A 15,282-nucleotide genomic window follows, 5' to 3' on the forward strand; every position below is an offset into this window, starting at 1 on the left:
CGTTCGATGAAACGGTTTCGATGAAACGGTTTCGATGAAACGGACATGCTTTCGATGAAACGGCGTTGGATGAAACGGCGTTCGATGAATTGTCACGTACCCACTTCCAACACCTGCTCGCCTCCTTGTCCCGTCAACACTTTCCCTCACATTTATTGGCCTAGAATTTTTTCCGTCACCACTTCACCGAGCGGAATTTCCGTTAACGATCCACAAGGACAGAAAAAAGCTTAAACGGCTCCACTGTTAAAAACCGCATCGTTGCTGCAAAGAAAAAAATTGGGACGGATTATTGAATGTATGTTTCTATAGTGAACGAAAGTTGGCGAAAAAATTCCCCGCATTTCCCCGAGGGGAAGAATGTGAAAGTGCGAATGCACGAGTTGAATTTGCGCGGTTCAGTAATGTTTGCGAAAGAGAGATCACACACACACACACACACAACTACAAAGAAAGAAAGATGCATTTATTCACAGACACCTATTTGTGTTGTCGTTGTACTTGATTGCTAGAGCGGATCTCAGCTTTGAAATTTCGTGTCAGTACTTCTTTAAGCAGGTGCATTAGCCCTTCTCACGCCCGATTCTTGGCCAATCCCCCACGTGGGTATGTGCCATGTCAGCGGCCAGGCAGCGCGCGCCCATCTCCCCCCGTTGCCAAGGAAGACGAGGAGATTCCTGGCCAATCCCCCACGTGGGTATGGTCCATGTCAGCGGCCAGGCTGCGCGCGCCCATCTCCACGTGCGCGGACATCGCCGGTGGACGCAGGTTCAGGGTCGCTTAAGAAGTGCATTGCACTTAATACAAATCAAAAAGACGTGTTGTTGGGCTATATAGTTGGTTTTGCATCTCAGACGTTGAACTGCGCACATGGATGGAACAGAGAAAAAAAAAAGAAGACTGGACGAGCGCAGACTCACAACTAGTTTATTGAAAAGACGAACATGAAAACATACCCTCGCTAGCACATGCGCACATCTTTATCACATAAAATACCGGTTCAAATACTCAAATTCATTTCCATACAAAGATATGGACGGTTCACTGACTCAATTTTTTTTCCACTCCTTCGAACGTAACGGCTTCTAACAGTTCTCTTGATCTGTGCTTTTGCTCAGTACCTTGGTTTGATTCACGAGTGGCTCGCGTGGCTTGCTTTCACACGCTACGCAGTGATGCGGCAAATGTGAGATGCGCGCTTGTTTTGCTTCTCATCGACAACTGGTGTTCCCTTAAGCGGTCATTTAAACAGCGGCCCGTTTGACCGATGTAAACCCTCCCGCATGTGGGTGGAACCATGTACACCACTCCTGTTGCGCACCTCGCATACGGCGTAGTATGCCTTTTCAGGAAAACCGGTGGCTTGTACGATCCGTTCAGAATTTTGGAACACAGGCTAGTCAGCTTGTGAAGGGCAGGAAAAAAAAGAAACTGGAACTTCGTGCCTGTTAACCACATACTTGAGGTTGTGTGCCAGTCGATGGACAAAAGGAACCGCCACCGGGTTCTTACGCCTCAGAGCGTCTGTCCTACGGGCAGATCGTCCTGTCGCTTCGTTTAAAGCGAAGCTTTTTACCTCTACCCTTCAAGGGTTCTGTTGTGACCGTTGGAAGGAAGGAAGGAAGAATGTAGAAGAAAGGCAGGAAAGTTAATCTGGCTAGAGCCTAGTTTGCTATCCTGCACGTGGGAAAGGGGAAATGGGCAAAAAAGAGAGAGGAAAAAAAAGAGGAAAAGTTTGTCAACAGAAAACTCCCGCGAACAAATAAAAGAAGTTACTGGCACCGCCAGGAACCGAACTTGGAACAGATATAAAAACGGAGCAAGAGCCCGTTGTCTTACCAATTGAGCTACGAGCCCAAATGGAGACGGGGGTGACAGACGGGGCCCTAACCAAGCACAACCGCTAATTTACCCCCTGCATTCTTGCTGAATGCCACGTGATAGCGTCACGCTACCTCTGGCGCCGCTGTGCGCTCCGCCCACAGCACGTGTAGCGGCCGTGAGCGCGCCTTGCGCATGCGCTAGGAGTTATAAAAATTAAAGGAAGCTCACCCCAACGCATGGCATCGCACTTGGCATCGCACCAACGCATGGCATATCGTCGCCTCCGTCGGCGGCGGCAGAGCAAGAGGGGAAGTGAGATCGTCTAACACCGGGTTTCAGCTTCCATTAGTTTCATATAAAAAAAGAGTTTCCGTTCACGTGCTTCACCAATACAACTCATCCGATCACCGTTCATGAATAATGCATCGATTTAACCTTAGCAAAGAATATCTCTTTGAAGTAGTAAAGGGTGTGGTTAAGTGCATTTCACTTGTCTCTGATTTCACTCTTTGTAGAACCACGTGTGTGAATTCAAGTAACGTCACATGGGTAACCATTGTGGGTGTCATGTATAGCTTCGCTTTCCGACCACCTTCACAGGGTGTAATGGCGCGCATTTCTCTTTTTCCCGTCATTGTGCGCAGTTTGACGTTTAAGGATGTTGTATAGTTTATCGAGCATCCGAGGAAATCAAAAGAGCTGCCACTGAGCTAGCCTACCGGAATTGCGTTTGTTACCCCGGAGAACTGAAGCTTGCACATGCCTGACTGAGTTGAGTACAGGGGAAATGCCGCAAGACAAACTCGTTCATTTTCCGCGAGAGGAAGCAGCGCGGAGTAGCTCACTTTTTCAGGTATTACCCCTTCTGCAAACGTCTTCTGGGAAATAAAACATGCCCTTTTTTTCTAATATTTAAAGAGGTTATCCAGTATTAGTTTAGCAACACATAAACAAGCTTTGGCAACATCGTTAACGTCCTTTAACGTAACCGCACGCTTTTTTGTTACCGCAGTGGTACTGTAGACACGGCGTCCACTCCGCTCCTCGGAAGACGGTTACGTGTAGAGCGGCTGCTAGTGGGCCTGTCTGAAGGGAGATTCTCCTACGTAAATCACCAGAATGCACCCTCCAGTTGCTACTTGTGAGCTGCGTGGCCAAAGATACAAGGTTCTATACCGTGCTCGAGATTGGCAAGCAGAGCAGGGAAAGCTTACGGGGCATAAAAGCCCGGAAATATGGGACGCGGACCCGGAAGTGGCACCGAAGGGCGTGCAGCTGTTCATGCGAGGCCATCAGTAAGCGAGGTAACCAGGTTACCGACGCTGGACCTAAGCATTGCGGCTGCCGGCGATGAACGTATCCGGGCGTTTCTAGCGAAATGGGTTCTTCTACGAACGACCGACGGCCATGCCATCTGTGTTTAGCGTGCATGACATTTATAAGAAGCATCACACGCGACTAGAGGCGCAAGGGTTGCAGCCAAAATGATGCGCATATAGGCCGCAGGAAGGAGCCGTTTTAGCCAGGAAAGAATAATTCCGAGAGTATCCCGAGGGTATACGGGACATTACAACACCCGGAACCCCCGTGTTCGGACATCTCTTTTCCCTTTGAAGGCTTCAAAGCCTGCAGCTTGTTGTTTGCTCGAAATATATTAGAAAACAACAGGAAAATAACAAAAAGAAACAGGAATACTCAGCGGTCTTTCAACCGATTCAAGTAAAATGTTTCTTATTTGAAAAGGGGTGTCGAATTCTGGTTGGTTATGAACTAGGCTTTCCATAGTTCTGAAAATCCCTGCTGAAGATCAGGAATTCTCAAAAATACGAAAATGTAATTTTACAAGGTCGCCTATCACAAAGCTTATCACCTATGAAGTTGCTTTAAATTTCCCTTTATTACAACATACAAAGCACTATGCCAAACAAACTGCTATCAGAAAATACGCGCAGGAACATTCAGCAACTGCGATTTTCGCGAACCTGTCTTACCTGTGCAAACAATCGATGCACAAGGGCGTAGTACATAAACTTTGTGCGCTGTGTATTGAGCAAAATTCACAGCTAGGTACTCTACTTTCAGAAATTAAGGTGGATGAATCACAGCATTCTGTGCTATTTTTGTACTAATTTGATGAGCTCGGTGGCCGAAGACGTTGTGGTAATGGTGGAACATCAGATTTAGAACTGGACGAAATGCATCCACGTCGATTATATTGAAGGTAAGATTAGAAACAAATTCTGCATGTTTCACCTGCTTTTTTTATTCTACAGTATTAAAGTCTTGTTCTATACCACAACATTTGCACACGTTTATTGCGTATGACTTAGGATTACCTGTTCGGCTCGCCTTATCGGGGAATTTAGTATGGGCGCGAGGACATCTTTGTTAACTTAACTGTGAAGTACGTTCAGGCGCTGAGGCGTGCTTGGGCGATTTACCTTTGTAAGTTGGCCGTCCGATGCTGTAGCCGTCATCTCTGAGCCAAGCGTCGAAGGCGCTGTAGGGGGCCTGCGAGCGCCGCACTTGGCACCGCAGCACCGCTGAGCTTCCTCGCACCACCACGTCGTCTCTTGCTCGGGACTTTATGCGCTCGTCCAGCACTGCACCATCGCAAGAAATAGTAAATCAAAATAAAATTAATTTGCCTCTGAATATCACTCACGTACAATGTTAAGGCAAATCCAATTTAGCGCTCCTAGAAACTGCCGTGAGGGTGTTCGTATTCTGCATAAGTACAAGAAGAAAGTAATGACATAGAAACGTTTCATTGACATAATCGCAGAAAAAGACCTTTTTTTTCACAACACGCTCTGGCAGAAAGTATTCCTCCACCCAATACTCAGCTCAACGCATCTTCTGCCCCGCACCAGGACACTATATTACATTTAATGTGTGGGCATGCCCGAACACCCCAGATCTCCCTCCCAATCTCAAACGTACGTCGTCACAGTGGGCGACGACGCTGACTAGCTCCGACCCTCAGACTCCTCTGACCCTCTGACCCTTTGACCTTCGCCTGGTGAATAGGGCATGGACGGCCGGCTACAGTCGGGGAGTTTTGGACTGAGGACATCCCTCACTGTCCGGAGTGACCACAGTCACAAAAAATGGGGAATATAAACTCTCTCTCTCTCTCTCTCCCTCCATCTCCCCCTCCCTCCCTCCCTCCCTCCCTCCCTCCCTCCCTCCCTCCCTCTAGGTTTTAATTGCTTGGATGTGCACAGTGGATGAACAACATTGATGGAGAAATATCGCCCAAGTATGCACCTATCTTTCTTCGCGCAAGAATTACGAATTTGGCGAGTTAATGATTACCGGTGCTTAAAAGCAAAAATTGTGTACACGTATGCGACAATGGCAGAGCTGTACTTCACACCTTGCATTTTACCCATGCGTCTTTGCCCTCTGTAAGAAAGAGTACTCTTTTTCTTGTGTGTAGTACACTTGTGTAACTTTTACTCTCAATGCATCTTAACCGATTCCCAATTTTAAATCACATGTACGGGGCCTGATTACACAAAACGAATACTAAAGGACTACTAGTTGGGTTCCGTTGTTCGCATACCTGTATGTTCAGAACAACAAGTGATTGTGTGAAGGAGCTGCCCATGGGCTATCACTCAGCCGGCGGTGAAGCATACAGGGGCTTTTACGTTATAAAGACCGACCCATGAAGAAACTAATAGGACTTGAGGACCCCGGGTCGTCTGTGCCGCTCAATACAGAGACGTTCGTTCTATTACGTCGTTATGTTTCCTCCTTATACCATTTCATGGAAAGCGTATAGCTCGCCACAGCTCACTACATCAAGTCGACCCGCCTGCTCGCTCCCAAAATCCAACTTGAAAAGCCCTTATTCGGGTTTAGAGAGAAAAATCTCGATATTGCTGCGGATTTTTTGTTTTGTATTTAGCTCATTTAATATGTACTCCATATAGACATGTAGTGTGGCCGCCAGGTGCCAATCAAAATGTCAAATCGAAGCCATGATAGCCACCATACGTAGCAGCCCTAGGAAAGTAAAGAATAAAAAAAATAAAGACTGTCTTTCCTAACCCTTAAATAGAATGCGACGACCCCGGCCTCCTGTTGGCGCTCCGGTGTGCCGAAGTCGCCACATCACCACGTGGTTCGCTGAGGTTGCGCTCTTGCTGCGACGTGCGCAAGCCTTATCCCGCTCTTCTATAGAGGCGGCTGACTTGATAAGGTCTCGTCTCCTTTTGCCCTTGCTGTTTTCTTTTATCTTCACCGGGGTAGAACAGCGGCAACACTTCTCTTGCATTAACCCAATCCTAGCCTGCGACGTGACTAACCTTTCCCTTCGATCCCTGCACCATTTTGTTTTGCCGACGGAGTAAAGGGCTCCACCCCACACCCCCTCCCTCTGTTTACGCGAGCTATTCGCCTGCAGCCAATAAAGCACTGGCAACAAATAGACACTCCAATTTCCTAAGTTCTGAAGCAATAGATACTTTGATTAGCAGGCAGAAACCAAATGTGTGTAGCGAGCGATGAACATTGGCTTGCTTTTACTGCTTCTTTAATCGTTTTTATGTGAATGAAAAATTCAACTTTTGCTCCCTGTGTATATTCTTCAAACGTAAGAGTGGTCGAGAAACTTCAGATTTGCTGCCTGATTTGTGTAAGAGAAATTAGAAATTATGTCTGGTGAGACCACGCGTGAGTGGGTCGCGTTTAAGACAGGCTTCGTTGCCTCCTTTGGGAAGGGTGCTAGAACATAAATATCGCTTTTCAAGGTTGGACTATTGTTCTGCGTCTCCTGGACTGAGACACCGTGCCATTCTCGGCGATATAAAGTTTACTACTACTATTTCTACTACTACTGCTACTACTACCACTACTACTGCAAGCACTATTACTACTAACGCTACTAATACTACTACTACTGCTACTAATTCTACTACTACTACTACTACTACTAAAACTACTACTACTACTACTACTACTATTACTAAAACTACTACTACTGCTACTACTAGCACCACCACCACCACTACTACTACTACTACTACTACTACTACTACTTCCACTACTACTACTACTACTACTACTACTACTACTACTACTACTACTACTACTACTACTACTACTACTACAACTACTACTACTTCTACTGCGTGAAGTGAGCATTTGTAGTAGCCTCCAACAACCCTGTATAGGGCAGCGAAAACGACATTGACATGACTTCTGCACCGCTTTTTTATACCTAGTGCCTCTGCAGACAAAGAAACAGAACCCTGTATACATTTCGCTTTTCGCGGACACGTTTATTTTTCTCAAACGCGGGAAAACTCTACGCCACGCAGTCAGGCTAAAGTACAACAACCGTTCTCACGCGAATTCACCCACAGCCCGAAAGGTATCGAAGCGAAGAGTTTTAGAGGGGAGGAGAGAATGGTAGGAAGACCGTCGACAGAAGTTGCACTATAGGCGCCATTTCAAAAAACAGAGCACAAAAAGAAACCAGATAGGACGAGACGATAAACATAGCAAGAAATCGGTAAATCCTCTGCCTAATGTGAATACCCCGTTCCCTTTTATTGCTGGTTTTTGCTCCGGTTCTTCCCCGCGCGACGTCGTTATTTGCACCGCGGCCGCACATTTGCGCGTGGCGTCGTCATTGAGAAAGTGGTGGCCGTATGCGAGGGGTGCGCAGCACCGACCAAGTGCTAAGAGAAAACGTCCGTCGCGACTGACAAGCGTGACGATAAAAAATGGAGTCCCCGCTCTGTGTACGCGCCGCGTATCTATATTCAAGAAATATGATAAAGCGATGCGCGGAGCACACGTCGTGTAAGTGACAGTTTTTGGACGCTCATTCGGTGTCGCCGCCTTTGTGCCGCCCTCGATTCCCGCTTTTTTTCGCTCTCTTCCCCAGCGTTTTCCACGACGTTTACAATTTTCCCTTCCTTTCTGTCTCTCCCGGCTAGCGCCCCGAGGAAATCTTGGTCCATCGCCGAAGCGTTACATTTTTTGCAACTGCCGTTTCCTCCCAGTGCGCGCCCTCCGTTCCAACATCTTTCGTTTCCGGTGGCAGTCCCGTCTCCGGCGGTTCGCGCTTGCCCGCGCGCTGTTTGCTTTGTGTGGCTTTGAAGATTGCGCGCGTTTAGGCATCCATACGCGCTTTCGGTTCTTGCGGAGACGGTGGTGCCGCCGCAGTTGGACCGTTTTCCTTTTATCGCGTGAACGGAGCGTTCGAGCTAGAAAACCCGGAAAGGGACACTCTTTCTCGTGAACCCTGGAACAATGTTTCCCCTTTTTGCTCGGTTGGTTTCAAGCTGGATTCTTTGACAGCTGTATACGCGCCCCGTTGCAGCCACGCGAACTTTTTCATCATGGTTGCCTACCTTCCATCCTCCTTTTCTCGCGTTGCCGTTTTAGTGAGTGAGTGAGTATTTTTGTGGTCATTGGTAATCTATTCTTTGTTGGTTAAGAGGTTGGATAAGATTTTATTTCCCAGTTTGAAGAACGCTTGGCACTCTGAATAAAAATATAGTGTGGGTTTTGTTTTGGTAATAAAAGAAAACCCTGTTTCGGGATAGGAACTAGCATTCCGCAATATTTATTTTAGTTTACCCAAAACTTTTTTGCGATATGTAGTGTCCCTTCATGGTGTTAATTTTGTACGCGAAAAATTCACGCCATGAAAGTACACCAACTAGCCCGGCTTTCAGTGCTGGTGCAACTACTGCCTCATCACACTAGGGAAACCATTGTAAGTTATATGCTGCCTGGCTAAAAAGTGCCTGTGATCTTTATAGTGGCCAATTCGATAGTGTTATAAATTCACTATAAAGCACATAATTTATTTCCGCGCCAAAAGGTCAATTGTAGATAGTAAAAGTGATTTAGAAATCACTTGGGTTGACCATTTTTGTTAAGATACTTTTTATCAAGCCGCTCTTCATCTAGGTGTACAAAAGAAAGTTTACAGCGATAGTCTGCTGTGCAACTTCAAGATGAAACGGCTTGAAAACGTCGCATCGAGCAATACATTATGGAGCTTAATCTCTCATGATGGCAAAAAGCTCTGCAATATTTCTTTCCGCTTTTTATGTCTGTAGACAATCTTGGTAGACAAAGCGCTAAAAAAAAAGAACAGGGACGAAGGAACAGAAGGACGACTAGGCACTGTCCCAATATTTTTTTTTGCTCCAAAAAGCTTCCCCCACAGTCTGATTTTCGAGTCCAAAACACCGCCTAGCAAAGTGTACAGTTGGGCTAGTTAGTAGACCATGTTTAAACATTTAACTGCACGATAAGGAGCAGGGACAAAAAATGGCGACAGGACGACCGCACTCCTGTCGTCTTTCTTGTCTTTGCTTCTTGTCGCGCTGTTAGTTGTTCCAATGAAACCAGCGCGGTCTAAGTGGGTGCCTCACCTCCGAGGACGTGCACCGGCCGGCTGGAGATGCTGCCCAGCACATTGGTGGCCACGCAGCGGTAGAAGGCCGAGTGCTCGGTCTGCCGGTAGGAATCCGGGGCGAACGGCCTAAGCGACAGCGTCCCGTCGGCCGAGACCGGTCGGCCGGCGGCCGTCTCCCAGCGCAGCGACGGCTTGGGGCTGCCGTCGGCCTGGCAGCGAACCTCGGCGCCCGTCTGGTTCGTGAACTCCACCAGCGCGGGTGGCTCGAGCGTGAAGTACGGGCCTCGGTACAGCAGGGCCAGGACACCTGCGAATAGAGAAAATAAAATAAAATATGGGAAACACAGTGTGAACGTAAAGGCGTACGTGCTCTGCATCGCAAGGCGCATTCCCTTAATTCTACGTTACATTTGTTTCACCTTTCTTACCGTTCGATAAAGGTGAATAATAAAAAAAGAAAACTTGTTGCAATCACAATTTCGTGCATTTTAAAAACATTGTGTGGTATATATATATATATAGTCCGAAACGACTAGGCACCGCACTACAAGGTGGTAAAGGCTCACTGTGGTGGTTAAAAAGCAAATATGAAGTGTATTGCACTACATTTGTTACATCAGTAGCCCCTTCCCAGACCTCTTTTTGGGAACAGCTGCGCTTTTTTGTCTTTTGAGCAGTTCGAAGATTTGGTAAAAATCAATCAATCAATCAATCAATCAATCAATCAATCAATCAATCAATCAATCAATCAATCAATCAATCAATCAATCAATCAATCAATCAATCAAACAATCGAGCAATCAAACAATCGAGCAATCAACCACCCAACCAACCAACTATTTAACCAATCAGTTATTTAGTCAATCAAAGAACATAAGCGCTCAACTCAAAGCTGAAGTGCGTTCAGTGAAACCACATATACATACAGGCACCACGCATTCGTGATAAAGCGCCGTTGTTTATGCTGGATAGTCTGCTAGCTTTTATGGAGCTTTTGTAAAGAAGACTAGAAAAGCGCGTTGATTGTAGTTTGTTAAGTGCTCCTGTTGCTTTCTTTGTTATCCGCCAGGACAGACTGCCATGCTTGGCGAGTTTTAAATGCAGAGCATTTCTTTAACTCACATGTAGCGTCCGCCGTGCGTCCGCAACCGCTCAGCGCGCAGGTGCGCCCTCTCCCCCACTCCTCCTCTCCCGCATCACGCTACCCTCCTCGCTCTCAACAACAGGTCCGCACCCCTCCCCCTACACTATATAAAAAAATAATACTTATCGGCGCCTGGTTTCGATCCCACGACCCTGCGGGCGGAACGCAAGGTACAGGGTGCTCTACCCACTGCGCCACAAAGCCGACACAGATTCAAAGGCTACGAACGCGCCTTATATCCTTGACTCATTCAAACTACGTCAAGAAGCTGCTGATACAACGCATTCACTACCTGTGGGTGGAACGCGAGGTGCATGGTGCTCTTCCCACTGCGCCACAAAACCGTCACAGAATTAAAGGCTACGAACGCGCCTTATATCCTTGACTCATTCAAACTACGTCAAGAAGCTGCTGATACAACGCATTCACTACCACCAACTCCCCAAACACTAAACGTTAACGCAATACACCCACCCCCTATGCGACGCATTTACTCGAGTCCCCCTCGCGGGGACATGGGCCCAATTTTTGCGTACATTAGTATGCGTTTCCACTTAATAAACTTCTGCAATGTGCGCATGGCCAGTGGACCCCCCTTACCATCTGTTTGCACTACACAATGATAAATCTGCGCTAGCAGCAGCACCGATAGCTATTCGGAATATCTTGCGACGAAAAAGCAGTCATTCCCTCTGACGCCAGTTCTGATACCATCTTTACCTGTATTCTTACGGGGCGGCAATATTTTTCTCATGAGTTATTGACGTGGTACTTAAATCCCTATCCCTAAAAGTGGCTTTCTTTGTGATTTTAGGTACCTGTCTAAATAAAATTTTCCTAAAACGGAACGAACTAACGAATGAATGAATGAATGAATGAATGAATGAATGAATGAATGAATGAATGAATGAATGAATGAATGAATAATATTAACACCAGAGCTGTTTAAGCTCTTAGTGCCGCCGTGGGGCGTTACACGTGAGCGTCCGCCTTATGTACAGCGCCCGGCGTCGTCCAGGCTTGCGCGTGGGCTTCCGCCCCATGAGGATCTCGCAAAAATATACAAAAAAAATACCGAGCGCACGTGAACGTGCCCCTTGCGAGGAGCGCCCGGCGTCGGCCAGCTTGATATTTGAGAACACCCTGCACAGCGGTCGTGGCGTGATCTCTGGCATGCTGTTCTTCTTGACAGTTCACATGCGTGCGCGCCTTAAGTTGGGAGCACAGACGCCGAGTTTGTGCTGCGGACGCCGAGTTCGCGAAGCCAGTGGTCTCGGATTTTAGCGCGTGCGGGGCCCATTTTGGGAGAGATGTGAAAGGCTGCGGACAAAACGATGCGGGCCTGCCAGTCATGGAGAACTTTCAGCGGCAAGTTCAGACATTTATGTGAGGTGCAACAGCCGTGACTCCGACGAAAGGACAGGGGCCGCCAGCTCTGCTTTTTCTCCAGCCTTGTAGCGTTAGTGCAGGCTGAGCCAATTTTTTTTTTGTGCCCGGGCCTGGGTAAACAAAACATCATGGGACTTTTCACTTTGCCTAAATATTTTAGCGCACCATAAAACAAAACATTCTACATAAAAACAGGAGCTTAAAGGCTGAAAATCAAATCAGTAATAAATGCATGGTAAGTTGGTAGAACTTCTTGGCATTCAGGTAAACATATATATCATTCAGGACTTTGTTTAGTACTCCTTGGTCACTGGAAGCCAACAGGTGTGCAATGCGCTTGAGTAGACGACATGAGTAACGTAACCTCTAGTGATGCATGTCAGGGAAATGGCTTGAAATACCATCCCTGTATTGATAATGGCGGACAAGGAGCCGGCTTTCTCCAGTGATTGAAAATTTATTTTTTAGGAAGGGATTAAATGAGCTGCAGTCTTGACAACAAGTTGGCGCACTTGCGAGTTGTTCATGAGACGGACGTGCGATAAAAGAATCACGTCGTATCTTCCATCGTCCAAGTCATTAAAAATGGATCAAGACCGGCAACTTCTGGATTAAGCCCACAGCAACAGCATTTACTTTTTGTTTAGGCTTGAAAAGACGGTTTGGAGCTAAATAATTGAACGAAGTTGCCATCACATCTTTCTCTCTTCCACAATATTTGTCTTTTTTGTGATTATTTGGTAGTTGCACTTACGAGCAGTTGAAATTCTGACCAGTGCTTGAGTTGAGGCGAGAGCTGCAACTTGCTAGCTGCTTGGGTACGAAAGTCAAATATGTGGTTTTGAATGCAGCATGCAAGTGAATAATTCTTGTCTCTTCTAGGCATCTTTAGATGGCAAGAACCGTGCGTTATCAAGTAAGTTATTAAGCATAACGGCTACTGTAAAAAAGACTTGCTGATAATGTGTGCACAAAGTTGGAAGCTTTCTATTTGCTGGTGACGTTTTCTAACTCAAGGTGTATCAGCGCACACGTTTTGTGCATGTGTTGTATTTGGCGAATGTTGTGCGTTAAGGTTGATATATTTAATTTTTTTATATTATCATGTACAGTACATTTTCTCCAACAGAAGATACGCCATTGAGAGAATCTTGATGTTCTTCTATTTTCCCCACCTATTTAGCACAAGAAAGGGTTGGTCCCTGAGGGGATTCTCCTCCTGACAAGAAAGCGAAATAATACACCAAAGTGCTTACAGCAGTTGTATTGTCAGAATAGGCTGTTTTGAGGTGTACCTTGCAAAACATTTTGTTTACAAAATTTTTTCCGCAACTGGTACTATTTTGTGCGGTTCATTCAGCCGCATGAAAATGCACGGTGCTGTACCAACATGACCAACAGTCGCAATAACTGGGCTGTCTTGACTGCCGTATTGTCAAATTCATAAATTGCATTGCTTTCGAGAAGAGCATTTTCTTCATTTTGTTCTCGAATGCAAGATATTCAGCTACTTTTTGTTTCTTTTTCTCTCCAGCTTGTTTTGTGTATGCTTGTTATACGGTAGATTGAACAGGCACTGGATGTCGCTTTTTTCGTTCTAACTGGCTGTGCTCTGCTTAAACCATTCTGGCAATGATTCTATGTTTTCATATCTAATCCCACTATGTATCTACACAGCCAAGACGCTACTGTGGGCACTTCGCCAGACTTATTCGCGGGCTGCAGCGATAACTGCACGCGGCTGCTGAATAAATTGTGGAATTGGGGTTTATGTCAACACGAAGTTAACTCTACAGCGCGTTACAAACGTCACCACGGTAGTGAGTTGTGGAAGCTCAACATACTTTGCGTTCTCTACTTTTCTGTTTATGGATGTTCTGGCAGCCAGACTGTACTTTGTGTCGCAAAATAATGCTAATCTCTCCGCTCTCCTAGAATTGCACTTTACAAAGGTTAGACGTAAAAATTAGTGTTGGTTCCTTCTGTCCGCATAAAATGGCATTCTATACGCTTTCTCACTCTGATGATTCAAAATTCATCGCTGAATAAAAAAAACTGGCGAAGCTTGTACTGAGTCGCGCAAGGCTTGAACTATAGCGAAGCTGCAGGATTTCTTCCTGCTTGAGCACTGAAGGGACACATCCACACGCATTTGTACAAGTTTGAACTTGTTTGTTTACAGGTTCCGTCGTCGCTTTGCACTGGTTCAGTAGTTAGTCATCGCCATATGCATCGACATCATCGTGTTCCTCGGGCCAAGCGTTCTATACATACGCGGTAGCGCTTGTTGACAGCTGGGGTACAACGGCGGCGCGTTTGTGCGCGACGCGTGCGCGGCGTTCCTGGAGTCGTGTCGAGTTGCCGTGGAGCAAGTGTTGCGGGAGCTGTGGTGTTGTTGGTTGCTAGGCAACGGGGGCGCTCTTCGGGGTTTTGCTCAGATTTTTTTCTCTAAAGTTGCTGCGCGACTCGAGTACGGCTGGCCGTCGCCACGAGGCACGCGCTCACGAGCGCTCGGCATTTTATTGGTATGTTTAACGCGTTACGCGTTACGCCCCACATAATACGGCCAGCTAAAACGGCTCTGCTGTTAAAAGGGACTTTTTTATTTTCGTTAAACACGATAATAATATTGCTAGCCCATTTACTGGGCCAAAGTTGTTTTCACGAGCATCGGTACACCATTTCCCTCCGATCTCTCTGTAAAGCGTGCTTTGCCTGTATGGCAACTGGGTAGCGTGAAGAAGCGCGCTTATGGTTGGGAGTCGGCAGAAGGACGTAGCGTAATAACGTTTTTTTTTTTTTTTAATGGAAGGAAGAAGGAGAAAGGAAAGTGGGTGTTGGCCTCAATTCAGGCCGCCTTCAGGCCCCCCAGCATCCCGCGCCCTGGAGAACAGGAGCTCCTGATCTTCGAGTTGGAAGCTGGTCAGCCTATGCTCCCACTGCTCGAATGTAGGTGATGGGATTGGGTTGGAATGTTTGACGCACTCCCACACGAAGTGATAGGTGGTGTTCGGTCTATTGCATGTTGCGCAGTTGTAGGGAAAAACAATTGGTGAGACGGGATGTAGAATTGTCATGTTGTAGTAAGTCTGTGTTTGAATTCGGTGCCAGATTCGTGAGTCGTGTGTTGAGTGATGGGTGAGGAGGGGGGTAAATGAGACGCTCCCCGCGACAATGGTATAAGATGTCCGCGCATGTTTTATTGAACTGAATGGCTGGCGGAGGCGATTGGAGGTGTGTCGTCGGCTTTCGTTAGGCATTCCCGGTGTAAAATATCGCGGGCAGCGGCGTGAGCCCCTCGTTACCGGGTCGCTAAGGCGATGGCTGTTTCTTCTGCAACATCGGTGTTGGTTGTACTGGCTGTTGCAGCTGAGATTGCTGTTCGCTAAGAACCAACTATCACTGCAAAATGGGTCTGGGGGTGGGATTTCTTGCGACGTCTATATAATAGACATCTGGGTTGTCGGTGAATTTCTTGCTTAAATATCTTGTTCTTGCTTGTCTACTTCCCTTGTGTTATTCCGGTTTCATGTGT

General features: G+C 46.7%; 1 protein-coding gene across 1 annotated transcript in view; it reads right to left on the bottom strand.

Moving 5' to 3' along the window:
• The window catches only part of LOC144174031 (cell adhesion molecule Dscam1-like), a 233,129-nt gene that overhangs the window by 125,240 nt on the left and 92,607 nt on the right, over positions 1–15,282 (bottom strand). The window contains exons 2-3 of the mRNA XM_077702433.1: positions 9,231–9,521; positions 4,266–4,427 (exon numbers count right to left, since the gene is read on the bottom strand). Coding sequence (XP_077558559.1) covers positions 4,266–4,427; positions 9,231–9,521 — 453 coding nt within the window. The remainder of the gene's footprint in view (positions 1–4,265; positions 4,428–9,230; positions 9,522–15,282) is intronic.

This window comes from Haemaphysalis longicornis, unplaced genomic scaffold, assembly GCF_048455015.1.
Source record: "Haemaphysalis longicornis isolate Haplotype H1 unplaced genomic scaffold, Haemaphysalis longicornis Haplotype H1 scaffold_3, whole genome shotgun sequence".
Classification (NCBI taxonomy): Eukaryota; Metazoa; Arthropoda; class Arachnida; order Ixodida; family Ixodidae; genus Haemaphysalis; species Haemaphysalis longicornis.